At 40.8% G+C, this 27,275-nt stretch overlaps 1 protein-coding gene and 1 long non-coding RNA gene across 2 annotated transcripts in view; one reads left to right on the forward strand and one right to left on the reverse strand.

Moving 5' to 3' along the window:
• LOC126761523 (uncharacterized) overlaps nt 1-26,795 on the reverse strand; it is a 107,251-nt gene extending 80,456 nt beyond the window's left edge. The window contains exon 1 of the long non-coding RNA XR_007667371.1: nt 26,753-26,795. This is a non-coding gene — a long non-coding RNA (uncharacterized LOC126761523). The remainder of the gene's footprint in view (nt 1-26,752) is intronic.
• Nucleotides 10,804-11,975, forward strand: LOC126761521 (uncharacterized). Its single transcript, XM_050477810.1, has one exon. The coding sequence runs from the start codon at nt 10,871-10,873 to the stop codon at nt 11,852-11,854; it is 984 nt and encodes a 327-aa protein (XP_050333767.1). The 5' UTR covers nt 10,804-10,870; the 3' UTR covers nt 11,855-11,975.
• Nucleotides 26,796-27,275: the final 480 nt, after the last annotated feature.

Here is a 27,275-nt window from a genome sequence, read left to right on the forward strand (position 1 = left end):
AGCCAACAAACAGCGTTTTTCAGTAAAAACTCAAACTAAGCGGCGGCGATGTTTGCTTTCTTTGGCGCATGCATTTTGAAAATGGCTCACAGTGTTTAACCAACATAGTTGTTGTTGTAATTTGTTATTGTAATTTGCTGCTGACAATGCTGTTGCGACAACAAACCGAGAAACCGTTAATGCCGCACAATTGATGGCCATGTGACACGCACCGACCGCAATGTTGCCACATAATCCACACAAAATAAACAGCAACAACAACTACATGTAAAATAAAATCCGAAAAAAATTTAAGTAAAATTAAAAAGCAAATATTTTGCATAAACGCGAACACGAATCCAGCGTTGAAGCAGCGAAACGCCGCCGAAGGGCGAAATGCAAATGGAATCTCAGCGCTGCAAAGCTGCGCAATTTGGCGGCTCACAAAATTTATAACTGCGACCAATAGTCAGTCGGTCGATGGGTCGTTGCAAGTACACACATTCACACATACACACATACAAATATAGCTGTTTATATATAAATATTTGCTTACTACCGATTTGATTGCGCTCTTCTTCTCTTCCCATGCGCTCGGCCCCTACAATTTCAGCTACAATTTTGCATGAAACGCCAGCATTAAAAATATTTTTGTTGTTATTGTTATTGACATGCAACTAATAAATAGACAACCAATTGCAGCACCGCGTCAGCATCAACCAACCGTGTTGGTCAGCAGAGATTGTGGAGGAACACTGTCAGTTGGTTTACTAGGCCTGAAGCAGGCTTATAAGCAGATAGTGTCTGACGTAAAACCGTAGACTCAATCTGCTGATACAGATTAGTCGTATGAGAACGTAGCGTAAATGAGCACTGTGCAATTATGTGTTTTTAATGTCTATACGTGTTATCCGTTTTGTCCAAATTTTCAAATTTAACCAATTTATGGTCGTCAATGTTAGTGGTTAAGTACCAAAAACTTAAATTATGTAAATTTTAAGTTTATCCGTGTTATCCGAATTTTATACGTTTTGTCCAGATTTTCAAACAAAACTCATTTACGGTCGACAATGTTTGCGGTTAGTACCAAAAACTTAAATGTTATCGTTTTTAAGTTTATCCGTGTTATCCGAATTTTATCCGTTTTATCCAGTTTTCCAAATATAACTCATTTATGATCGACAATATTTACGGTTAAGTACAAAAGACTTAAATGATGTAAGTTTTAAGTTTATCCGTGTTATCCGAATTTTATCCGTTTTATCCAGTTTTCCAAATATAACTCATTTACTGTCTAAAATGTTAGCGGAACATATTTTTCAACACCACACGCATATCCGAATGTTAAATACATACATATAACCACAGAAAGCTCCTTAACTTCTGATTTGCTCCATAGCGATACACATACTAATTTTTGAATCTGTTTCTTATTATCCACGAATGATAACTGATTTGGACTAAAAATGAAACCATCTTTTTGAGAGCAATGCACATACATATGAGTCCCACAGCTTGCACAGATTCAAGATTCAAGTTTTTAGAAGATTGGTAGATACTTTAAGGCTATATCCGAAGTTATCTGAATGAAAAAGTCGGGTTTACTATACTTGACCATCTCCAAACACTGCTCCGAATCATCAATTCGTCATGGTTTTTGCCAAAGTAAAAAGCTACTTTGAAAAGGTGTAAGTTTTCTTTTGGTTTTATTTTTGTTTCTGACTATTTTTCGAATATTTTTAAGCAATTTTCTGCTGTTAGTAAATCGTTAAAAATTTTAAATCGATAAACAATTTCTCGTAGAATACATTTCTACCAAAATCGATAAAAAAAATTATAAAATAAACTCAGCCATGTTTTTTGAAGTTACCTTTTTGAAAAAAACCACAATCATAAGTAAGTAATGTCCCAATTTTGCAACTAAACCCAAAAATATTTATTTGGTTTCGACATTTTGATTTTTTTCGCCCGAAATTGCTTGATTACATCGATATTTTTCTCTCCGCCATTCAATCGTTCCCACTTTTGTGCAAAATAAATTACAGTAATTTGTTTTCGGCTGTCGTGTCGCTTGTTGAGCGATTTTTCATTATTTTTTCCTGCAAGAGTAAAAGAAGGAAAATTGGGAAAACCGATTGACGCGATCACAGCTTGCCGCACACACACAATTTCCTTGCCACTTTTGGTCGCACCAATCGGCAGCCGACAACCGCCAACCGCCGACTAGTCTGCTGAGCGGCTACTATAAATTTTATTGATATCCGCCAGCGGGCTACTCGATCGATTAGAGTTAGTCGTCCATTTATTCGTTCGATCGCTGACTTCGTTTCACCCAGTTGTTGGCCGGCTTGTTGGTTTCTGTGATTTCGTTGGCTGTTGTTGCATCATCGCCGCCATTGCAAGCCACGGTGCGACACCGTCAACATGCTCTTCGATGGCGACGGCGGCGGCGTCACCAAGACATAAAATTAATCTCGCACTGCTCGTCGCACCAATGACCCCGAGGCCAGCGCAATTCTTATGCCACGCTGTTGTTGTTATTGTTGTTGCGGCTGTTGATTGTGTTGGTGGGCGGACAGCGGGGCTGGCGTGATTATGTGCGAAATTACACAGCGCCTCGGAACGCATTTATTTTCCGCGATTTTATTTATATTTGGGCAGGCATGCACGTCGGGAAGTGTTTAGCGAAAATGTTGAATGAGTTTTGGCGCATTTTTTCTTCTTCTTTCTTGGGCGCTGGGAAACGCTTATGTAAGTTAACAGTTAGCAATTGACTCAAACGTGTGCGTGTTCGAATTGGGAGTAACAAAGTGAGCTTAGCGTGAGATTGGAAATCTTAAATGAGTTGCTAGCAGAGCCCTCAGCGAATCTGTTGCCGCTATTGTTAGCATAGGATCATCGGGGAGACATTGCTGGGAAAACTGTTGGCTTCCTTATCAGTATAGTGTACGAGGGGAGTAACGGTAATTGAAAATGTGGAGTAATTCTACTGAGAAAAGGATCCAGTTTAGAGTATAGCGTATGAGTTTGGAAGAACCGGTAGGCGAAAAATGAATTATTGTTTCTGAAACACTTATGTTGTGGAAATAAATGTCTGGAATTTACTGAGCTTCAGTACCCTTTAATGAACTTAGGACCTTATGAAATAATATACATTCCAGTGAATTCGAAAAGTTTAACTACAAAGTCGTTTCAGCCTATGTTTGGCGGAAGCTAGACTCCAAAATCTTTAGCCTGACCTCGCGATTTCCAATGGGACAGTGGACACCCATCTTTGAAGCCATGTGAACCTTGATAAGAGCTAGTATTTCCATGGACGTTTTGCGTTCAACTCCGAGCCAGAAGGCTTTCGCAAACCCACAATTGCTGGTTGCTGACCCCCAAGCCTACTGAGCTCATGCGAAGCGCTTAGATCCAGCGTCCGAGCGACAGCGCAACACGCGAGTTCCCATTCCATAGGCATTTGTGCCATAGTGAACCTTCAAGCGAGCTCATCGGCTTTGCAGTTTCCGATGTTTTTGCTATGGCCAAGCACCCACAAAAGTTTTAGCAGCTGGTGAGGCACTCCTTGACTAGCCTTGGGCTTACTGTCAGCGAGCTCAAGGCCTCTATAGCAGCGGTGCTATCGGAGTGGATGCATACCTTCCTAAAAGTAGCTGCACTTCGTTGTAGTACATCTGCAGCTGCCTTAATTGCTGTCACTTTTAGACTTAGTTTCCAAAAACTATGGTCGGGCTCATACAACAAATATTGGTCTTCAACAGCCAAGTCCTGAAGCGATCGGACAATTTCTGCATCTTTAAAAGAAACTATGAAAGGGGGCAAATGTTGAAAGGGTTAGAAAGGCAGCAGCGATGGAGACTGACATACAAGTATAGTACTAGAGAGATCACCGTTGGAGCTGATGCTGATTCTCCAGGTGATTTTGAGTCCTCTAAAAGTCTCGTAAATACAATTTTGACGGTCACACGAAAGAATTCCGATGATTTCACACCCAAAATATAATATGTGTGTGTGCCTCAAACAATAAGCAATATTTCAACGAAATAGGCAGAGGAACATATTGACAGCCAGTCAAAAGACAGGATATGGCGTTGAACGCTGTCACTTTGTCTAAAAAATATACAACAAAAGCGAAGAATTCATTTTAAAATAAAATTAGCAAACGAAATTTGCATGACAAGTGGAGGAACGCAGAGCGAAGAAACTGAAAACAATATTTCTTCTCGTCGCCACAGACATTTTCAAGGCGTTTTTATTTAAATTAAAATAGACACATTCGCGCCTGCGCAACGACAGCGACAGCCAACGCCACGCACCAATCAGCCAAGCGACCAGCTAAGCCCAAGTCAAGCTAGGCTTTCGCGCCAACAGAAAGCACACAAAAGAAACAGGCAAAAGCAAACACAAATAATAATAAACCCGGCAATAAAATAAAACAAACGAATCCAATCTGCAAACAACAGCTCAATGCCAGTGGCAAAATGCAATGAAAGATGAACATATTGGCTGAGGGGTCGCGTGGGCCAACACACGGCGCACTGGCATACCGCGTAGACACAATCACTATGCATATGTATGTATGTATGCAGGTGGCCGCGTGTTGCCAACTATGCGTTGCGTTGTGCTAACAACTTGGCGACGAGTCGTGCACGCTGACGCCTTAAACGCCATGACGACGCGCCTTGTTGCTCCTGCCGAAGTGCAATTTTGAAATTGGCAGTAACTGCGTCTGCGCGCCGCTAACGTCTTGACTAGTGCTATTCAATTGGCGCTTGCAGTGACTCTTCGTGAGTGTTGCAGTGTGTGTGTGTTTCGATGTACGCGCGTGATGCTAGCTTTGGCACTTAACAAGCTATGCGTGAGGCAGTCTAGGCGACTATTTGGACAACAGTTGCTGAGAGAGGCAGGAGTGTAACAACGCATACGCATTTCACGAAACTACAGTGAAGAAGACGGGACTTTGAAATGGTAGAAATATGCTGACTCGATAGCAGACAAAGCTACTCAAGCCAAGCTTGTTAGAACACCGCACTTCGGATCTTAATAGGAAGCCTCTGTCTCCGGTCGAACATTCATATAGCGAGGCCCGCAAGCTTCCGGTTAAAGAACATAACGAACTTGCTCCAACAGTTACTGAGTGTTTGTCGCCTGCTTGAAGCGGAGCTCTCTTTTAGGAACATCAAGAGGTTTTTCCTTAACTACGACGACGACATCGGACAGTAGACCGATCAGACTTCGGACGCAACGAGTTCCCAGATGACTCTAACCACCTCTTTGCAAGCCCAACGAACCTCAGTCATATTACACCCCTCTCTCTATGGACTGAGTCCGTCGAAACAGTACATATCCTGGGCCTATCGTTAGGTGACCTTGCTGAAAACCTGAAACTTACCATCTCTAAATAACTCACATGATTTGAAAAAATGATTTTTATTGGAAAGTATTTCTAGCACTTCCATGCAACTTCGAAAGATCTGTTTCAAACTCCGTATTATTTTGGCGATATTCTACCTGTTCGACACACTGTACGCACCCAGCGCCGTTTGTCAACGCCCAGAAGACGTTCTAGTCTATCGATTTTCTTGCTGCCATCGTCGAGGCAGTTTTTCCAAAGAAATTACATGTTCATTACCATTGCGGCAATAAAAAAGTAAATGGACGAATTGCAATGCGAGAAATGTCCGCGCATATTTTCACAACATATTTCATCAATCGAGCAGGACTGTGTATGGGTCTAGCACAATTTAAACTTCAATCAAAACGATTTACATTGCCAATACGAAAGTGCAAATAAATCTGAGAATGCATATACAAATATATATTCTTATATGAGTGCTGGTGGCACATGGCACAAATCGTCGAAACGACTCTAGCAGCAAGCTTCTGCGGTCGCGCGTCCAGCTGCCGCACCAAACCCAACAGTCAGCCACTATAAAGCCGCGCTGCTGTCACCAATATTTGATTTAAACAACGAAACGTCGCCAACGACGTCAATGACGACAATTGCCACCACAGCCAGAGCTGGAGTTGGAGTTGGAGCGCGCAATGAATAGCTTGCAGCGCCACGGCCACGCATGTTGCCAATAAAAGTGTGAAATGTTCAAAAGTGAATTGTGTGTACATATTATTGACTTGGCGTGGTCGCAACCCGCGCTGCCTTCGTCTAGTAGCAGACAGCGCTTCATAGCGGAAGATGATGCGAAGGCTGCTGCGCTGGAGGATGTGCGTCCAAAGCATGAAGGGAAATGACAGAAATAAGTTTGCTACAAAATTTAATTTCAAGCAAATAAAAAATACGCACGCACCTCTACAGCCTTGCCAGATGAGTGGCTGGAGAAGCTGTGCGCTCCTTAGCAGGTCACCGCTGGCGCTTTGTGTCTGAGAATTGCGCGTGCGCGCACCTTTTTTAAATCCAATTTATTTTGCAATTTATCGTTGAATTCAGTTTTATTAAGCCTTTGCTCTTTACAGCTGGCTGGCTGGCTGGCTGTTGTGGCAACCTTCTTTCTTTTGCCAAAAAACGTAATTTTATTTATTTATTATTGGCTGCATTGTAAAGCTGGCTACACGCTTGCTGCCGTCCTGTTGTACGTACCGATTTAACACTCGGCTAGCGTCGAATTTAAGTGAATGCAAAAATGGAGTATTGCCATGAAGAAATAAACAAATGAGAAGAAACCGTTAAAACCCTCAACAAACACGAACGTATTTCGAAAAGTATAAATCATTTGGCAGACAATAAACAAATAAAATCCCATTTCATTTATTGGTAGTTCCGCGTGGCGACGCTGTTGTATTTATTTCTCAGTGTTCTTATTAGGGTGATGCTAACAAAGTCAGATATTGAATGGAGTTAAGTACCTAAATCATCACGTTTGGATAAGGACGAGAAGTAAGTCGGATTCAAATCGTTACTCAGTGATAATAATAGTCCATCCAAACGAAAGTATCTAGACGTCTCTTATAACAAGGGTTCTTAATCAGTTAGAACACTTCACTAACTTGAGGTAAGAGGGGAAACGCATACTCTCAGGTAATAAACGCTCATGTTAGTTAAGTCTTGTTACTTTTAAAGAACCCCTGAGATAATAGTAGTGCTGGTACTCAGGTTTGGTCTGCCGAGAAATGGGAAGTTACTGACTAATTTTTAAGGCTACTAAGAATATGATCCACAGATAACTAAATGAGTTGTGACTATAGTACGCTGAGGTAAGGACAGTAAGGTCTTCGGAATTATCTGCAGCCAGCGATTTCTATTTAAGTGCTCCAACAGGACGCCTGCTACCAGACAGGTTTTCGACATCGACATCGACAATATCGTAAACCAGCTTGGAAGATTCTGATTGGATTCGAAATGGAAGTTTTCATCTCTGTCAGATGATAGCAATAAATTTTCGCTATCCAGCTAGATTTTTACTGATAGATACAAAAGCTCTTCAATTGGCTGGATATTTATTTTATTTGAAAAAAGATTCTGAAGTCGAGAAAATATATATATATGATGCTTGTAAGATCTATCGAGCCCTCATATTCTGTACATATACAACCATATCTAGATCAAAGGCCCTTAATCCTATAAACCTATGCGGTCTAGAATCAGGTACTAAGCAGATTTACTTGCTAAGACATTGCCTGAGCTGAGAAGACATTAATTCCTCCTATAAAATAGACTGCGAAGAAGAGATTTTAGACTTCAGCAGAATATTATTAAGTTGGAAAAATACTTCAATGTTCGAAATTGTAAGTGAGCCATGAACCACCCAAGGAAAAATTTTGTTGTCAGCAAACCATATTTGTTTGAACATTTGGAAAATTCCAGTTTTTTTGAATCTCAAGTTTTCGCATACGTATCGAAGTTAAGAAGTAGTGTGGGTGGTGGAGTCTTCTGTCGGTAGATCTCCATCAGCTCTAGTTCTAGACTAACAGACCACTCTGGTACCTTTCAAGCGGAGGTGGCTGTCATCAAGGTAACGGTAGTGCTCCGAAGTGCAGCTTGCCGCAGAGAGGAGTAAATTCACTTCAAGAATAGTCGACATTCCGTCTGTGCTATGCAGGCGACGTAAAATGTCTTGTCACTCCCACGAAGTAATACATTTTCTGGTGGTTCCGTGGGAGAGTCTTGAGTTGGGAGCAGGTTTGGGTTTAGCGGATTAAAGTTCTATATTCCGGCTTTCGATGCTGCCCCCTACTATATTAAAAAAAAAAAAAACACCAATAATCGAGCGGCTATATTGGCCCTGAGCTCGTTGACTGTGTGCTCAAAACTAGTCTTAAGCAAAAGCTTCAAGTTCTTGAATATTACACTTGTATGGGTACGGGATCACAACGGAATCACCAAAGACTCTAAGGCCGATGAGCTGGTTTGGAAGGTAGGGAGGACATCCTTCCCCCTATTTCATCCGATTGAAACCTAATTCGTTTTTGATGTCTTCTTTCATTCTGCCGTTGGACCTTTTGACCTCCAGTAAGCTCAGCAAGCACTGTTCAACAACCAGAACTTGTGTGATTGTGAGATTCTTCTGGACCAGAGTGAACCGTAAGAGGTCCTCCAAACCACTGTCTCTTAGCAGATTTACGTCGAGAGCTGCTGTTTTTTCCACCGAATTAAAAAGAAACAAGTTATATTCGCACATTGTGTGGACCACCCTTTACTACACACATATGCGCACTGCAGCACCTTCATCAGCCATATTTTCCCACCTTCTACATGCCATAAGTTCGCGCTCATTCTTAAACCCTTTCCTACACACGCTCTTCACGCTGCTTCTCTCACATGTTTGCTTTACTTAACCTTCTGCTGCTCTTTGTTGTTTGCTTTTCGCGCCAATAAAATAAAATTTATTGGCACATTTGTGGCTAGCAAAAAAATGTTTGGTGAGTTCGCCGAAAAATGCTGGCGGTTACGGCATAAAGTTGAGAACAAACGCAAATAAAAAGGCACACAATCACACATACATAGTTACAGCATTGGCGAAATATTAAGAAGCCAATCGCCGAAAAAAGTTCGCAATCTAGTTATGCTATTCAAATTCGCACGTCGCGACAAGATGATAAAGTGCCTGCACAAAAGCCGGGCGCGAATTGCTCAATTGTATTGCGCTGTAGCTTGGCGAGCTGCAGCGATTTGATGCTATCTTCCAATCAGCGATATCTTCGCATTTATCATGCTAAGCATGCTTAGCACAGAAGCGCGCCTCACGTCGCCGTTCTTTAGCGCTGACGTAGCGCGAATGAATTTTTACCCCTTTTTTATGGACCCAAACTGGCGGCGCTTCCTTCCAAGAAACGCGCTAAACAAACAATAAAGCGACGGTTGACATGGGTCCACTTTTGCCGTGATATATGCGACGGGCAGAACGCTAAAAGTCGGCGCACGTAATGAATTCTTTTAGGTGTGCGACAAAGTCACAGTCATTAATTTGTGTTAATCGCTTGAAAATAAGCTATTAAGTATTTATTGAATAATTACGAACCCTTTGGAGATTTCTAAATATTTTAGAGGATGTTAGGTTTGCTGAAGTGCAAAGAATGTTATTTTTTGACTTTGCAGAGACTTTCGGAATTCATCACAGCTCGAAAATTGCGTTATAAACTACAAATATGAATGCAACCACAAGAAGTCTTTCGGAAATTTTAGCAAGAGAATGCTCCAGATAAAATAAAAAACAATGTAAAGGACCTTCTGAATGACTTCCTGGTTTTTGTTGGGCAAAGGCTTTCTTCAGAGCGTCCCTTGAGCCATTGGAACCCGCTGAGTCTTGCTGGATGCATAATTTTATTTATAACGGCGGAGGCTTCCTTCAGAACGGCCCATAAGCTTTTGGAACCCGACGAGAATTGCTAGATGAAGATCTTTATTTATATCAGTAAAAGCTTTCTTTAGAGCCCTAAGTTATTGGAACTTACTGAAACAATTTTAAATTTCTTCAAAGTTTCGAAATTGCTTCGCACTCGAACTCTTTAAACGAAGAAGAGAAATATATAGTCTCGAACCCATCCCGTCGAGAGAACTTAAGAGAACAAAGACTTTGAAGCGGATGCGGAAGAGGAATATATAGTATCGAACCCATTCAGTCCACAGTCTATTATAAGTGGACAAAGGTTTTGAAAATGTCTCTTATATATATTTCGAACCCATTCAGTTGAAAGTTCTACTTAAGAGAACAAAGGGTTTTGAAATGTATTTTGGGAACTACTCGAACTCTCTGAAAGAGGAAAAAAATATGTAATTTCGAACCCATTCAATCGAGAGTCTTAAAGAATCAAAGGTTTTTCAAGTGTTTTTTGGAATCTATTCGAACTCTATGGAAGTGGAAGAGAAAAATACAGTATCAGACCCATTCAGTCGATAGTCTTAACTTAACTTAAGAGGACGAAGGCTTTTAAAGAGTCTTTTAGAAGATACACGAACTCATTGGAAGAGGAAGAGAAATATAAAGTAGAAAGTCTAACTTAATAGGGAAATTGTTTTGGAATTGGAAGCTCCTTTATCACTTTTAAAGTGGACCCATTCAAGTTAACTTAAGAGAACAAAGTCCAGAAGCCCAACCTTCTGACTAAGCCAACAATATCGATACTTATATTAATTATAATGACATTATAGCTAGATATGCTGACGTTCTTCTATCCAACTACAATCACGGATCATCTCCCTGTGTATATTTTTCAATTATTTTGAATTTAAGACCTAAAACACAAAATAACGCCTTCAAAATGGAACTCTGTCAGCAAAATCAATCAATAGGCAAGAAAATATTTCAAAAACTCACTTTTGACTCAATCAAATAGCAAATTACCCTTTTAATTTTAGACGAACTTCATTTGTTTTCTAAATTTATTTTCTCAAATCTCCACCGCTTTCGAATAAATAAATTTATAATTTTCCAAAATGCAACGCATGAGATTGTCCGAGAAGAAACGCCGCCTGCAGTTGGAAAACTACAAGAACATGATATTGCTGGTGAAGCCGCGCGTGGACGACGTTTCGCCGAAACTCAATATCAGAGACGTTTTGCGCGCATCGAAGTTGCGCGACGACTTGAATGCCTTCGATCGCATACGACGCATGAATAACGAATTGCTGCGCAGCGTTAACATGATCTCACGCATTGGCGGACAATTGGATACATTTCGTGAAAATCGCATGGGTCATACGCCGCGATCGCGCATACCCTTAATAGTGCTGCGCAACCGTTATATCGAGCGCGATAATGCGAAATTCGGACAAATGCTGAAGACGGTCGGCACCACCTTGGACACACACGTGGCACCGCATTTGCTGCGTCATGTGCGTAAAAACTCCATAGAGTTCGTCGTGCCCGCACAGATCTTGGCCAAGTATAGCCAACTGCAAATGCCACCCTACTCACAGTTGCGGCGTCTATTGCGACCCGTTATCTATTTCGACTTCTACGTGAAGGGTCTACGACCGGCTGGACGCATCACCATACAGCTGTACACGGAGGCCTGCCCGCAAGTGGTGTTGGCTTTTGTGCGCGCCTGTCGCAACAGAGACAAAAATCGCATACTAGTTAACCGGCTCTTTCCCGGACTCTGGCTGGACTGTTGCCTGCTGATACCGCAAGAGCAGAAAATCAAACCGAAACGCATTGAGTATGACATGCGTGCACTGGATCATAATCGGCCAGGCACGCTGGCCTTCTCATTGGACAATCAGGATGCATTGCATAAGGACGCCTTAAAGTTCTCCATAAGTCTGAAGCCGTTGCAGGTATTGAATGGCAAACGTGTGGCTTTCGGTGTGGTCAGCAGTGGCACGAAGGTGTTGGACTCCATGCAAGTCTTTGGCATGAAGAAGAGTGGCAAGCTGACGAAAAGCATCATAATAAGCGATATGGCGTTGCTGGTTTAGTGGTCTGTAGTGCATCACTATGTACAAATAGTATTAGTTTTTGTTTTCTCTTTGTAAATTATATGTAAAAATTTGAAAATTCAACATAAAGGTGAAGGCCGAAATAAAAATGATGATAAGATAATGCTGCTTAGATAAGTGAGATTGAATGGTCCTGATTCCATTCCTAAGCGCTACGAATACCCAATGAACTCAAATCTAGGATTTAGGACGATCATCGTCCAATCTTCCTACATCATCTTGAGACCCAGCATCCTTTATTGGATAATATTCGGTCAAACAGACCACGTTCATCCGCGGTGAAGAAAATATAGTAGCCGTAGCTGAGTGTACACGAAGACCATGGAGAGTCGATTCGACAACATTCGCAGCAACTCGGACTGGCGTATGGAACGACTCGGCGCATTTTACGTCGAGATCTTAAATTGAAAGCGTAGAAAATAAAACTTGAGAAAGAACAGAAGCACCTCGACCTTCCAAAGGGACATCGGTGAGAGCCACGTAAAGTAAAACAAGTAAAATTGTCCCATTTGGGACGAAGAGTAATATGAAGAGATTCAAGAACTGCCATTTTTTCTAGAAAAAGCAACGGTTTGGTGTGGTTTGTCGGCCGGTGGAATCATCGGTCCATATTTTTTCAAGAACGATACCGGTGGGACCGTAACCGTCAATAACGGCTATTATCACGCTATGATAGTCGACTTGATGCCTGAAATTGAGCCTCGGGTCCAGCATGCTTTCCATAACCACGGTTCGGTTGAGTTCGGTAAAATTATTTACGTCTAAAAGCTATGGGACATGTACTGTTTCTTCTGATTGCTTTTAAATGCATTTTTTCTTTATACCTTCTTTTCTAAAAAAAATTCCAACAGGGTCTGTAGGTATGCAATGCAATTTTGTATTTGCATCTGTAGCGTCTTGCAATTCGGTATTGTCTTAATCAATAAAACCGTTTCGTGCAATTGCGCTCATAAATTATCGAACGTGAAAACAAACACATTCATTACCTTTGCCAGTTGGCCAGCCGGCAATTGATGGACGCCTTGATTCTGTGTCTTTTTTTGGTTCGGTAAGCTCCGCCAATTTTATTATGTGACATTATAGAAACAGATAATGGCATTTAACCGTTTTGCATATGCAATTTTTACAACTGATTGTACAGTGAAGCAAATTCCATTAATTTTTAACAAAATTTTGTTTGAAAATGTTGGAATACCAAGCATAAGCATTTATCTTAAGAAGGCTATAAGTAGTGTAAGGACTTGAGATGAGTTTTCGAAGGTTGTTTCCTCGACGAAGCTGGATATGCCTTATGTGAGCTCTGGCTGTAAAGCTTCCTCGATGAAACTGGATAAGCCGTACCTGGACCGTATGTGTACTCTGGCTGTAAAACTTTCCAACAGACAGTTATTTGAACCCAAGTCAGATATATTGAGGTTGAAGCAAGTACAGTTTAGTCTCAGATTCATAATGCTGATGCTCAGGAAATAACTTACACATTTGAGGAACATTTTCATAGCGATCTTAGAACTGTACTTCACCTAGTATTCCCAACCGGTACCGATTGTCAGAAGGAAGAAATTATTGGCGCTCGAAAAGGATGAGAATTCATCTCATTGGCTTTTGAGCTCATGGAAACTGTAATTGACTGAGAGGAAAAAGAAGATACAGAAAAGAAGGAAGACGATTTACTATGACAGCCTCTGTGATTCTCGCTGCTTGTGGGCAAAGAGCCGGCTATTGATCCAATATTTCATAAGTTAAGGGAGAATTATGAGCTAAATTGACGGTAAATGAGACATCATTGAAAAAGAGGTTGTGATTTCATTTCATTGGCTTTTGAAATCATGTTAAGGTCCTTAGAAACGGTCAATTCTAATACTCAGAATAAAAAGAGAGAATAGGGAAAGGAAGATAGACGTTCTGGTCGTACAGCCTCTGTCAATTTTATTACATAGAGGAAAGAGAGTACAAAAAAAAGAAAGAAAGGCGATATGTTCTGACAGCCTCTGTGGTTCTCGTTGCTTGTGGGGGTAAAAGCGAGCTATTATTCTAATATTTCATAAGTTAGTGAAGAATTATGAAACAAATTCTCGAAGAATGAAATTTCCGTTCTTATAACAAAGTTGTTAGGCTTCCAGATCATCAAAGTGTCATCCCAAAAACTAAACACTGTCAAAAAGTCACAACCACTGTGAACTTTCAGTTAGTCACCTACTTTTCGACAGCCTAGCCTGCGGCTTCTTAACACTTGCAGCACGAAAATTAGTATGTATGCAGATACATATAAGTATATGATGAAGTATGTAAGAATCCTTGACAATTCCACTTTAGTATAAACCGATAAATATTCATGCAAATATAATGTGTGCGTGTGTGTGTGTGACAATTTGCATAAGCTGCGCATTTTGCGCCATTACTCATGCGCATTGCAACAATAAATCAAAGCGACGTGTTTGCAATAATTTCATTCATTCTTCATTCATTCAACGTGCCGCGCAAACAATTCAGAGCAACGTAAACGTAACGTAAATGCAATTTAACTGTTGCCAGAGCCACTTAAACAATTGTTGTGTTGTGGCAGTACTTTTTATTGGTTTTCTCATTGTCAACGAAGCGGCAGCGAACAACAACAACAACAGTAAACAGTTTGTTTTCTGGTTCAATGCAACCGCGTGCAGAATTGATTTAACCGAAAAATAAAAGCGATTGGCGAAACGGTGGCGGCGGCGGCAACAATAAAATTGCTGCTAACTATGCAGGCAACAACAAGGCTCGCAGGAAAGCAACAACAAAATGCAAGAAACGCTGTTTATGGCTGTTGCAGTTCGCGGCAATATGTGGAAAAAATAAATTTTTCGTGCAAAAGTCGTGATGACGCAGCTGCGCTTCCCACTTGTCAGCGTCGTGCAAGCCAAAAATAAAAAAAATAATAAATAAATAAATGAGAATTCTATTTGCCTTGGTTCACATTTAGCATTTGCGCTCACCTTATTAAATACAAAAGATTCCAAAAGAATACAAGTGTGTACAGTTTGTATGGCAGCTATATGCTATAGTGATCCGATCTGAATAAAATCTTTGAGAATTATAGTACTGTCTTAAATAAAAACTCGTGCCAAATTTCCTGAAGATATCTCCTAAAATAAGAAAGTTTTCCATACAAGCACTTGATTCTCAATCAGTGCGTATAGCAACTATATGCTATAGTGATCCGATCTGAACAATTTCTTTAGATATTATAGCACTATCTTAGGTTATAACCTTTGCAAAATTTCTTAAGGATATCTTTTAAACTAAAGAAGTTGTCCATACAAGCACATGATTCCGATCGTTCAGTTCGTATGGCAGCTGTATGCTATAGTGGTCCGATATCGACCGTTCCAACAAATAACCGGCTTGCTCGTATATATACAGATGGACGGAGAGAAGGGCTAAATCGACTTAGCTGGTCTTGCTGATCATTTATATATGTATATCATTTCTGTAGGGTTAAGAGACCTATCCTTACTCGGTGTTTAAAATGAGTTCATTCATCTGATTATACGGTTTGTGGATGTCTTAGGATGGTTAAGTTCCCTGCACCTCTTCGGTTTCTCAGTCTAATTGACTAGTGTTAAGCTTCCCCTCTTCACTTTACGAGGTCATTTGACAAATGGTTAGAAACACAAAGTGGAATTTTCATTGCAGGAAGCTTCCACCTGCTCTTCCAGCTGCAAAACATGTAAGAACTCTTTCCTCTCTGCGTGCATGATTGACGATTGCATCGAGATTTTCAGCTCTGCGAGTACATACGAAAGCTTTTGAAAGCCACTGAGCTCTGAAAACTCAGAAAGACAAAAAAGCTAAGCTCCTTGGTGGAGTTCGGAGCTAGCGGAAATCTGATCTTTGACCAGTAAACTTTTCAAACAAATCCGTAGAAGCGGTTTATTCATTGTTGAAGTGTCACTCGAAGTGTCTCAGTGGCACTCTACAGCCTTCTATGACCTGCTGAATGAAGATTACCTCACCTGGGCGTTATTCTTGATTCCCGTTATAGTTATTTTGAGAAATATAATAGTATTTGAGACATATACCACACTCTTGCCAAAGCGAAAGGTCTAAGCGGCCGGCATGTAAAATGTCTTAAATAGTGCCACACCTCTCATCACTCAAATTATGCGGCAACAACAACTTGTTTAAAATTATTTTATGACTACTGACAGCAGTGCTGATGCACAAATTAGATTGTGGCATATTTCAAAGAATTCTAAGGCAAATACAAAATACCTCAACGAATATGGGAAATAAATCACAAACCTTGCAACGAGCCAGCGCTGTAAGGCAGGCGTGCGTGAGCGAGCGTGTGCAATGATGTATGAATGCTAAAGCGTGGGCTGGGCAGCGGCAGCGACAAAGCCAAAGCCAACGCCAACACCAACGCAAATAATATTTACCGCGAAATATTTGCAACAACAATGAAGGTGATTAAAAGAAATAAGGAAATACTAAAAAAGCAAATGAACGACGATATGGCAACGCTGAAGGAATCGTTAAACAATTTGCAAGCAACGAAAAACAACTTTATTATTGCAAATAAAAATGCAAAAGTCATATCTGCTGGCAACCTTGCGAATGCTCACATATGGACTGTGTTACCGCTATATAATATACATATATTATATATAGGAGGTTTCGCCAGACATGCCGGCTTTTTAGCTCGAGGCCCTCTTTTATGGTAAAACCGAAAATAACTGTCACATTAATTTTGGCCCAGCGAACTGCCAACTACTGAGTGACTAATGTTGCCGCATTGTAGTTATTTTCAGCGCTTGTCCCCCGCTAGTTGGTGGGTGTTGCCCATTTGCTGTCTCATTAGTATGCCACAGAGGCGTGCGAATGTAATGCCAAGCAAGCGGCAGCCACAGTGGCAGCGATAAATGTAAATTTTTGTTTGTTGCAATAAAAATTTGGAAAAAGATTTGTTTTTCATTCGCAGAATGCATCTGAAAGCCCTATCCATTTCACGCATTCTCAGAAGTATACAGATATTTTTATTATTTTTTAGAAATAAGTGCTACAAGGCGGTACTTAGACACTCGGGTTGTTCCCAAGATATCTAAAGGAGAAGTCAGAACCTTTACTGAGATCTTCAAAAGAACTGAGAGGTTATAAGTTTTCCGATTGAGTGAATTCGTTATGGTTAGGATTCGCTGTTACGAAAATTACCAATTACATCTGTAGTAGAAAAGTAAAGTTTCGGGAAAGCACTCTGCCTCTGTATTCATGACTGAGAGAAGAGCTTCAGATGTATCAATTTATCCCATGGCTGGCTGATCTTGAGGACCACATTTGAACTAAAATATACCATCTTTTGTCAATCCAGGAAATAGAACTCTTCTAATGAGATCTCGAGTAGTCTATAAAGGACCTTGGAACCAATAAATTTCTGCTTATGCGTTTCTATTCCCAAGGGCACAGAGGAATGCCTGTAAGTGTGAGCTCCAAGCTGTTTAAGCCTTGATTTCTGAAAGGTACGACAATGAAGAAGCAAGTATTGATACCAACTTCTTCCAGAGAATTCCAACAAATGGAATACGCTAAGATTTTCAACTTTTCAAAAAGATTAGACTTAGTAGGAAAGAAACACTTGCTAGACCTCTTGCGATCTCCTTTGTATCCAGCGACAGCACAAGAACTAATAATAGCTTAACGCTGGCCAAGCTTTCGCAAAGTCCTCTGAAAAGGGGTGATGATGCGTAAACGTATCCCATGGCTGACTGTTCCTCAATATGGGGATCTCACCTGGACAGCAATCCTCTGGCGTTTCGCTTTGAACCAAATGGATCTTGCTACAGCGTTGGCCCAGCTACCCAGTGGCATAATGCACGAGAACAGCGGCGTTTTTAACCGTTCCATTCTGCTGATTGCGGAAGTGAGTTTACTTTCCAGCCAGCTCGTCAGCTCTACAGTTCCCTAGCAGTTCGTGTCTGGCTCCCATGCTAGTCTTATCACAAAGTGACTCAATACCATTTATAGCAAGCTTAGGCATTCATAAACTAGTTACGAGGGAATGCTTAGTGAGTCCTAAGCTAGTAACAGACTAGCTACCACCGTCCTCGAAGAAAAACTGTGTTATGTGGATTGCTTTAGCTTGGTACTCATCTTCGAGCTTACCGACTTAGGACGCCTTGCCAGTAGCTAAGCTACCGCCGGCATCACTTTTAGGATCATGCTACTTACTGAGTCCACTCAACGCGACCAGATAACAATCCACAAAGAGAACCCTAAGCTTCCACCGGAGTTAAAAGAAGTGCTATCTATACTGTAGCCGAAGAAAGCTTTAGGCATTCACGCTTCTAAAGAAATTCCTGGAACTTACAAGGTCAATCCCGCAAGCTTCTGAATGCTAAGTAAATTTCGGCTTGATAGCTCGGTTGACCTAACCAAACATTTAGCAGAAGGAAATCTTGTACATTTTAATGGATGAACTCATGTCTACCATGTGCTTCAACTTCTCGCTTGAATCCTCTGTTTTAACTGTTGCATTCAATTGGGAGCTTTTCATCGCTTTATATTCAATAATTTCGCACGTTTCTCTGCGCACTTATCTGAATGTGCTGCCATAAAATGTAATGTCGCTTCAATTCATTTCGTTTTTACACAACGAATTCATTCAAATGCTGAAAAGCGCGCATAAAAGATAAGGATATAATACAAATAAAACGCCCGACTGAGCTACAAGTGGCAAGTGCCACCACGAGTATATAATAAAAGTAAAATAAAAGTGTTGCAGCAAAGAAATTAAACAAAATTAACCAACCGACAAGCTTGCACATAATGCACGCAATTTGGCACCTTTAAACCCTATAAACGCGTACAGTGACGCGGCATTAAAGTGCGATTTTTATTTTGAAGACAAATATATATACATATACACAGTTTTATATAGAAATATCTGCGCCCTTTGCCCTTTGACGCGCCTTCGCACCTGCTTTCCATTTACGCTCCAAATAATTCGCGACATTCGCTGCGCGTATGCGTCAATTGATTGCGTGCGTCGGTTGGTGGCGCGCGGTGTTGCCAACTCTCTGCATTGCTAACGCGGCTGGGAACCGCTGCAGCTCGTACAGCTTTTTGGTGCGCGTAGCTGTATCGCTGCCTATCCTCCCCCACCCCTTTGAGTTCCGCGCTAATATTTAATGCGGCTTCATTACGCCGCGCCACGCCGCGCGCCCTTTTGCGCCCGTGAACGCGCGGCCATTGCGTTTGCCTGCGTCCGCCATCTACTTGCTCCGCTGCTGTTCGCTCATTTTCGTTTCATTTGCAGCAAATGCAACGTGTTAAATATTTGATTAAGAATTTTTTTTATTACCTCGTAGTGACTGACTGGCGCGACGCGCTCACTCACTGGCGCGCTGCCTGCCGCGCTCGCTTGCTTGCCGCTTGTAAGGGCCTGCTTGCCGTTCAAATGTTTGCACGACGCACTTGTTGTTGTTTTCTTTGTTTTTTGCGAATTTTTTCCGCCAGTCATTTATTCGTATATCTGTTTGCTTTGGCGTTTCTCCCAACTTCTTTGCTACTCACTTGGCTGCGTGGCATTTTAATGAGCTTGCAAATGCTTTTTGACAAAATTCTTTATGCCGCGTAGCAGCGCTGCCTTTCATACACTTACGTACGTGTTGCGCGTATTCACTTTAGTTGCTGTTGTTGTAGTTTTGGCAAGCAAACACTTTTGTTTTGGGTAATTTTTTGTCCTCCACGCGGGCGCGCTAAAAGCAAATACACGTACGAACGCATAAATATTTATATACTTGCCACATTTGCATGTATTGGTGTGTGTGCGTGCGTGCGCGCGTGTATTTGTGTATCCGCAAACCGGCAACAGCAAGGTTAAATTGTATTTGCTTGTTTGTTCCCGTGTGATGTTAATTTTTTCACCTGAGCACTCGCTGCCATTCGCACTCACATGCATTTATACTCACATATGTGTGTGTGTTTGTTTGTTTTGGTGTTTGCTTTGTTTTTGTTTGTTGTTTTGCGGGTAATTTTACACTTTTGTCACATTGTTGAAATCGCATTTGCTTAGTCCAACACCTGATTTTAATGTTTAATATATGTTTTCGCACTACAAGCTGCCACGCACACACACACTCACCCTCCTATATATGTGTGTGTGCCTGGAAATGTGCAAACAAACAACATACTTTGCATTCCCGAAACTTAATGCGCATTTATAATGGCAAAGATATGCTAAATGTGCATTGTTGTGTAAATTAAATATGCGCCGGTGTACTCTCACACTCACTCATACAATGAGAGAGTGTTTGTTTGTGCGTTGTTGGGAGACGCAAGGTACATGCTTGCATTATCATTAATTCTATTTAACATTTTCACGAATATAAATATTTATTTGGTAATTAATTATTGCCGAAGACTTGGTGCACGTAAATGTTTTGGAAAATTAGAGAGAAGCAGAGAAAGAGGAAGAGAGAGAAGCAGTGTGAGCTGTTCCCAAGACAGTCGGGTCGAAGTAACCGAAACGGACCCGGATTTATCCGGCCACGGACTGTCAACTCGACATCACTCCTCCAAATTACTTCAGGAATGTTTTCTGTCGCTACTACAGCAACAACAACATGAAAATGTTATACTCCTTAGACAAAGACACTATGTTCGAGCATAAAACTTAGGTACTTATAGGTTCAAACCCTTCAAAACACCTATGATATATAAAACATAAGTTTTTGACGTTCCAAAGTTTAAGGAAAACATTAAATCGAGCGACTTCCCGAAAATGGCTGGAGAAAAAATACATTTCTAGAGTGATTGCGAGGCATATTCCAAAATTTTTTTCTCGAAGTATCGCTGAAGGGTTGGTGATGTAGAGCAAGTTCGCCAACGTGGTGCATCTGGGGTAACGCCTAATGACCTGTGATCTCTACCACCTTTCGACTTCTACTGACTTTTAGACCCTTTGCCCGACAACTACCTTGATTAAAACTCTTAGATGCATTGATTGAAACCTGCGCTGGTGGCCGAGGTATTCTACCATCTGAGTATGAAGTGACACTCTACAGAAATGGCTGATGGGTTTTTTTCAAGGACGTCTTTGTCCCATGAAAACCCTTGCAGGCCTTAGAGTAGGTTCTCCTTTCGTCAACATTAAATTTGTCTGGTAGGTGCAGTTGAGACGGTTCCCTCTTTGTGCCGGTCGGCTGTGAACGAACTGCCTTATAAGAGCGTTCAATAACCTTCGCCTTGACCTGTAACTAAGATAAATTCGCGTTCATATAAGGCGACCACCTTAAAAACATAAATTTAAACAAAAACTTAAAATATAACTATAAATAGGGGATTGAAACCGATCTCAACGAATAGTCTCTTGGGTGGAATGGTAGGGCGATAAAACTGTCCACCGAGACGGGTGATGGCAATATCATGGAACCGCTGACGTATCACAGGTGGAGACATACATGTGCCCACAAAAACAAAAAGTAAGACGGAAGTAAGAGGAGAAATCGCCAGCATTAGTAGAAGAACTTCTGCTGAAATAATGGGAGCATGGGGTTCCCGAACGTTAAGGACACTGTGATGGCAGCTGAAGTGAGACCGTCAGGTATCAGAGCAGCATGCTTGCACACTTGAGTAATCAAAATGGTGCTAGACGATGTAAAAGCGTCAGACGGTCGAACGAGACCCAATCCTCTTCGAAGTGGCAAAGGTAGCAAGCAGAATAATCCTCCCTTGTCCAGAAGTCACGGGTTGGTACGGCAACGCTTTTTAGCGTAATGAAAAAACTTGACTGCATGGAGTTCGGAGTGTAGGACCGCAATAGTGAAGATGGAGCCGTCCCCCACGAGTAGTGAAAGAAAGTAGCAGCAGCTACATCCGCGGCTTTTATTAAGGTTTCTAAGGAAAATGTTGGATGCCACCAAGAGATACAGCAACACAAACTGGTAAGAGATCTTCTGAGCTTGTAAGAACTTTCTGGAAACCTCTAAGGTCAAATTACAAAAAATCGAGTTATCGTTTAACGGAAACAATAACAACTAAGGACGCATAGCAAAAGGCGGCATATCCTCACAAGTAGGACTGCAGGAGAATTGTCGGAATAGACGCAATACAAGCCACAGAAAATCCAGTAGCCAAACATACAGTTCAATAGAGTGAAAAAATAGACAATGTGAAGCTGAAAAATCTCACACAAAACAACGACTTGCATGCCAGTGGCGGGTGAGACCGGCGCATGCTGGAAGAGAGCTCAACACTACAACATAAGAACATTTCGTGGCCATCATTTACCAGTGCAGCAGAATGCAAGTAGAGGAGGTAAGGAGGTTACAACAGGAGCAAGCAAAAAGTAGCAAAAATGCTGGTGCGAAATGCATTAAGGATTCCGGTGTTGTCGCGGCAGCAACAGCTGCCAGCCACAGTAAACAACTGCCTTGCGGAATTCAGCAACAATAAATTAAGAAGCTAAAATTTGAAACGAAAAGGTGGCAATGTGCAACAAGAATCGATAGGCTAGATGGAGTTTGAGTAGTTCGGAGACCGCGCGCTTACGTACATGCATTTTTCTGACGCGTAATGTTAAATTACTAAAGCGATTTTCTCATTGTGAACAGCTTAAAGAGAAGAGCGCGTTGAGGGGGACCAGCCGCCACTGCATGCGCCGCCACTGCAAGAGGTGCGACAATGAGTGACAATTTCATTGTCATTGTCATTGCCACCAGCGAACGCATGCCTACCACCTGTGCGACGCCAGCAACAATGCTGATGATGTGCCGGGCGTTGCCAGACGCACAACACAAAGTGAATCGCATGAATGCAGAAATTACCAACACCGACATAGCCACCGTCGCCGTCGCCAGCTAATAGCGCTAAGCAAAAAGCGCGATGACACAGCATGGCTTGCAACGAAATTCCAATTTCAATTTCGTCTGCGGTATTTGGACGCTTTTTTCTGCTTCTTAGAATCTCAACATGCGCTCCCCGCGTCACCGCGCTTTCTATGCTGCCTCTATCTTCGGCAACGCTGTTCGCCGTTGCTTTGTGTTCAATGATTTTCGAAGAATTTCGATTTCGTTGATGCTTGACTTGCGATTTCACACGCAGGCGCGCGACCTCGACGCAGTGCTTCTTGCTTGCCCCGCGCGCGGCTTTGGTCAGCGTTGTACTATGACGTTGCAGCATGGCGGTGTCGCACTGTTTATGTGCGCGCTTTTTATATTGGCACTTTTAGTTCAGTTGCCTTCGCTTTGGCCATTGTTCTGCACTGTGGCATCCGACGTACATGCAACGAATTCCTGCCACATGGCGAATTACTTAAAGCGTTGCTGCCGGCCGTGTCGTGTAGCGTATGTGTCCACTAATTCGTTGCGTCGCGCCAATGCAATAATTGTGTCTAGATGCTGGGCATTTTTGCCACAGACACCAGAGCATCTCGATCAAGAGTCGCATGTCGCATTAGCGGTGGAAGTTGAATCAAAACAGTTGTTTTCTTCCGATCTTTCTTACTTTTACAAATGATCGTTCCGTCGTATTTTGATGTTCTTTACCATGCTTCTCTCCAGATCGTCGCATAGACTATGCCTGAGTTTTTCAACGTTGACCGCGTTTCCGGGTGTCAGCCGTATAGCACTCTTGGCAATCTTGTCCATTATCTCATTGCGCTCGACGACTTTGTGACCTGGCACCCAGCTGAAGTGAAGCCACTTACTTCTGACGGCGCTCTCCACTGCTGCCCAGCTCTCCAAGTCACTTCTAGCCGATATGCGAAACGTGGTTAAAGCTTTGATTGCTGTTTGAGTGTAGACGTAGATGTTGACTCTGGGGTTGTTTGCTGATCCATTAGATGCAATCTCATTGGCTCCACATCCACTTCAAATATACTGCAGTGATGCGACATCTTTAAATATTGCCCTATGCCTAAAATCTGGGCAAGATATCCCTACACCAGCGCTGTTCTCCATTTTCGAGTCAAATATAAAATCTGCTTCGAAATGCTGTGATTGTTTCGTAAAAAATGTCGGGATCCCGAAACATTTTGTTTATATTTTCTGCGTAAGTTAAATATTTCATCAAAATAACACTAACCGAGTTAAATAATGATGAATACTGAAAAAAATCCCGTTTTATCGGGATCGTTAATTTGAAAATCCCGAATTCTCGGTATTAAATTTATGGCTTGGGAATATTTTCAATCAGAAAAGTATGTTTTAGATTACAAGTAGCAATAAGCGACTTGTACGAAGAGGAATCCCGAAAAAAATCCAGTTTTGTCGGAACCACTACTATCAAATCCCGATTTCTCGAATTTAAATTAAGGGCTTTAGTTTGTTTTTATAGTAAGAAAAAAATATTTTAGGTTATGAAAAGCAATAACGACTTGTACGATGAGTAATCCCGAAAAAATCCCGTTTTATCGGGACCCGTACTTTCAAGTCCCGATAAGTATAAAATGTATTTTATTTTACAAATAACAATAAGCGATTTTTACAATGATGAATCTCGAAAAAATCCCGTTTTATCGGGACCGTTACTTTCAAATCCCGATTATTCGGGTTTAAGTTTATGGTATTTGCATGTCTTCGTCGTTAGAAAAAAATATTTTAGCTTACAAATAAATGTTTTCTTAGCAAAAACTAACCTAAATTAATTTCCTCGCGCTTCTATTCCTCAAGGCAGTCAACAAATATGCACTTTCCGTAACGGAAGTGACCTTTGCACTATTAATTTTGGATTTTTAATTATAAATTCGTTATTTGCTACAGACTGTGTGTCTCCTTGAGAAGAAAAAAATATTTAAAGGACGCACGAAGTGAAGGTGTGCGCATCCGGTGAATTTGACCTTTCCTAAAAGCGAATTTCCTGCCTTCGACGCCAGCACCATAACTAATTGCGTGCGATTCAGTAGACCTAATCCTTCACATTGGAAATAAAATTTAAATATTTTTTTTTATTTTTATTTTCGTGCACCAGATTTACCTTTTCTGTGGCGCTGATAAAAGAGACAGCGTGGAAGCCTGGTAGCCCGCGGCCGCAAGCGCCTCAAAATTAAAGTCACGTAGTGAATATTGAGCGAAAGGAAGGTGAAGAAATTAGGTGACAGGCTGAATGACGTGCAGCGCGCTAATGAAATGTATGTTTGTGTGTGTGTGTTCGCATAGCTTGGTATGTGTTTTTGTGTATGTATGCAGATTAAGGCGATTAGAATCGCGTCAGAACGCTTTGTTGTTGACAGCATTAATAAAATGCATTTAATTGATTCTAATAGCATGAAGAATAAAAAATAAAAAAGACAAAATTAAAAAAGAAAGCAAATCAATGCCACAACAAAATTTGCTTTTGGACAGACAATAGGACGGCAACATGTTTTGTATGTGGCACGTTGCATGCGGTTTGTTTACCTTTTGTAGCGCTGGCATTTTGAGTTGAAGTAAAATTTCTTTCAGGTATTTAAATCACCAGCTGAGGCAGCAACACTTTATAACGCTATATAAATATGCATGTATATGTGTGTGTGTTGATTGAAAGGTGTACGTGTCAGATAATAAATCGCTCCATTTCGCTGACGCATTTTCCAAACTAATTATTACGCGCTCGCACATGCATATTTGTCTGCAGGCAGCGCCTTTATATGTTATGAGAACCACACATGTACGTCAGCAGTTCATGCAACACACACGAACACACGCACAGACCTACATATGCTACACGTACATATGTAAAATTTGAATAAAATTCAGTTCAAAGCCCATAAACCGCCAAACACTTACGAAGCTGCTAATAAAAACTACTCCACTTCACATATGTATGTGTGTGTGTGCGAGCGATTGCCTTATTGTTATTTGCGCCGCCGCATTGTCTTCGCACTGCGCCTTTTAGGTTATGTGGTGGGGTTTTAAATAAAATTCAAGTCATGTTCGCATTACAAATTGTACACACTCGCCGTAATCGTCTTAATCGCAACAGGATCAAGGCGTAGCAAATGGCGCAGTATTGCTTGTAATGCACTGAAAATTTCAATATGCAACACTATTGGTACCTTTATATGCATATAGATATAAAATAAAGATTCTCATACACAAAAAAGCGAGCTTTCTTGATTTCCTTATACATTAACTGAAAATTCATAACTTTTTCGATTGCAGAGATTGGAAAAACTAAAAGAACTCTTCAAAGCTTATTCAAAAATATAATTTTATGAAATCTATAAATCAGCTCTAATAGCCAAACCTTCTTTATAAATATGTATATGAATCAATCCCGACAAAATCCGGGATCCCGAAAATATCCGGGATCCCAAAACTTGTTTTACTTAGTAAAGAATTTAGCAAAATGACAATTATTATAAATATTTATGAATCTATCCCGAAAAAGTTCCGTTTTCCGTATTAAAGTTAAAATCCAGATGATTTTGATTCAAATGTATGGCTGTTGCTGCATTTACAAAAGCTGTATTTTTTAAAATGATCTCAAAAATTATAGCAGCAGTCTGAAAATTTCGGGATCCCGAAAATGTTTTACTATTTTTTATTAGTAAGGTAATTATTAAGCAAACCGACTACATGATTAATATTACAATGAATCCCGAAAAAATTCCGTTTTGTTATACCGTTTTTTCGGGATTGGCAATTTTAAATCCCGATTTAGCAAATGAACTAAATCGAAAATGTCGAAATGAATCCGTATTAAGTTTAACAACTGACTTTTGCGTTCTGACACTAAATTATTAATACATATTACGTTGAATAACGAACAATCACGTTTTCGCGGGATTGGTAATTTTAAAACACGACTTAGTAGGTTTAACAACTGACTTTTGCATTTTTAAAACCTCAAAATAAAATATGGTCAAAAATTCTCCAATTCTAATCGATTATTTAAAGTTTGGAAATTTACAAGTGAACTTACCTGGAATAATACCGAAAACAAAAAAATTTAGCTCAATTTTTTTGTGAATTTCAGCTGATCACACCTGTAAAAAACGAAAAAGGTAATCAGCAGGTTTAGAAATAAAAAACATTACATTAAATGATTAAAATTATGAAGAAGCCCGTTTTTTCGGGATTGGTAATTTTAAAACCCGATTAAAGTTTAACGACCCACTTTCGGGACCTTAGAATCTCAAAAAAATTTCGAAAAAATATAACGATCCTCATTGATTGTTCGAACTTTGAGGATTTAAAAGTTAATTTACCAGAAATACTACCAAAAACTCGATAATTTCCTCTAATTAAAAACAGTTTTTTCGGGAATAGTAATTTTAAATCCCTATTTAGGCTTAACAACAGATTTTTGCGTATATTTTGGATATTGTCGTAATGGATTCCGAAAATTCCCTTTTCTCGAGTTGGAAATTTTAAATCGCGATTTAAGCTTAGTTTTTTAAGTTCTTCCTGAAGAAAAGCTCCTGCTGCTCTTCGCCAGAGGAAAA

This window comes from Bactrocera neohumeralis, chromosome 6, assembly GCF_024586455.1.
Source record: "Bactrocera neohumeralis isolate Rockhampton chromosome 6, APGP_CSIRO_Bneo_wtdbg2-racon-allhic-juicebox.fasta_v2, whole genome shotgun sequence".
In the NCBI taxonomy this organism is placed as follows: domain Eukaryota; kingdom Metazoa; phylum Arthropoda; class Insecta; order Diptera; family Tephritidae; genus Bactrocera; species Bactrocera neohumeralis.

What these genes read in the sequence shown, in the direction of transcription:
- LOC126761521 (XM_050477810.1), top strand. Translation starts at nt 10,871, where the DNA reads ATGCAACGCATGAGATTGTCCGAGAAGAAACGCCGCCTGCAGTTGGAA.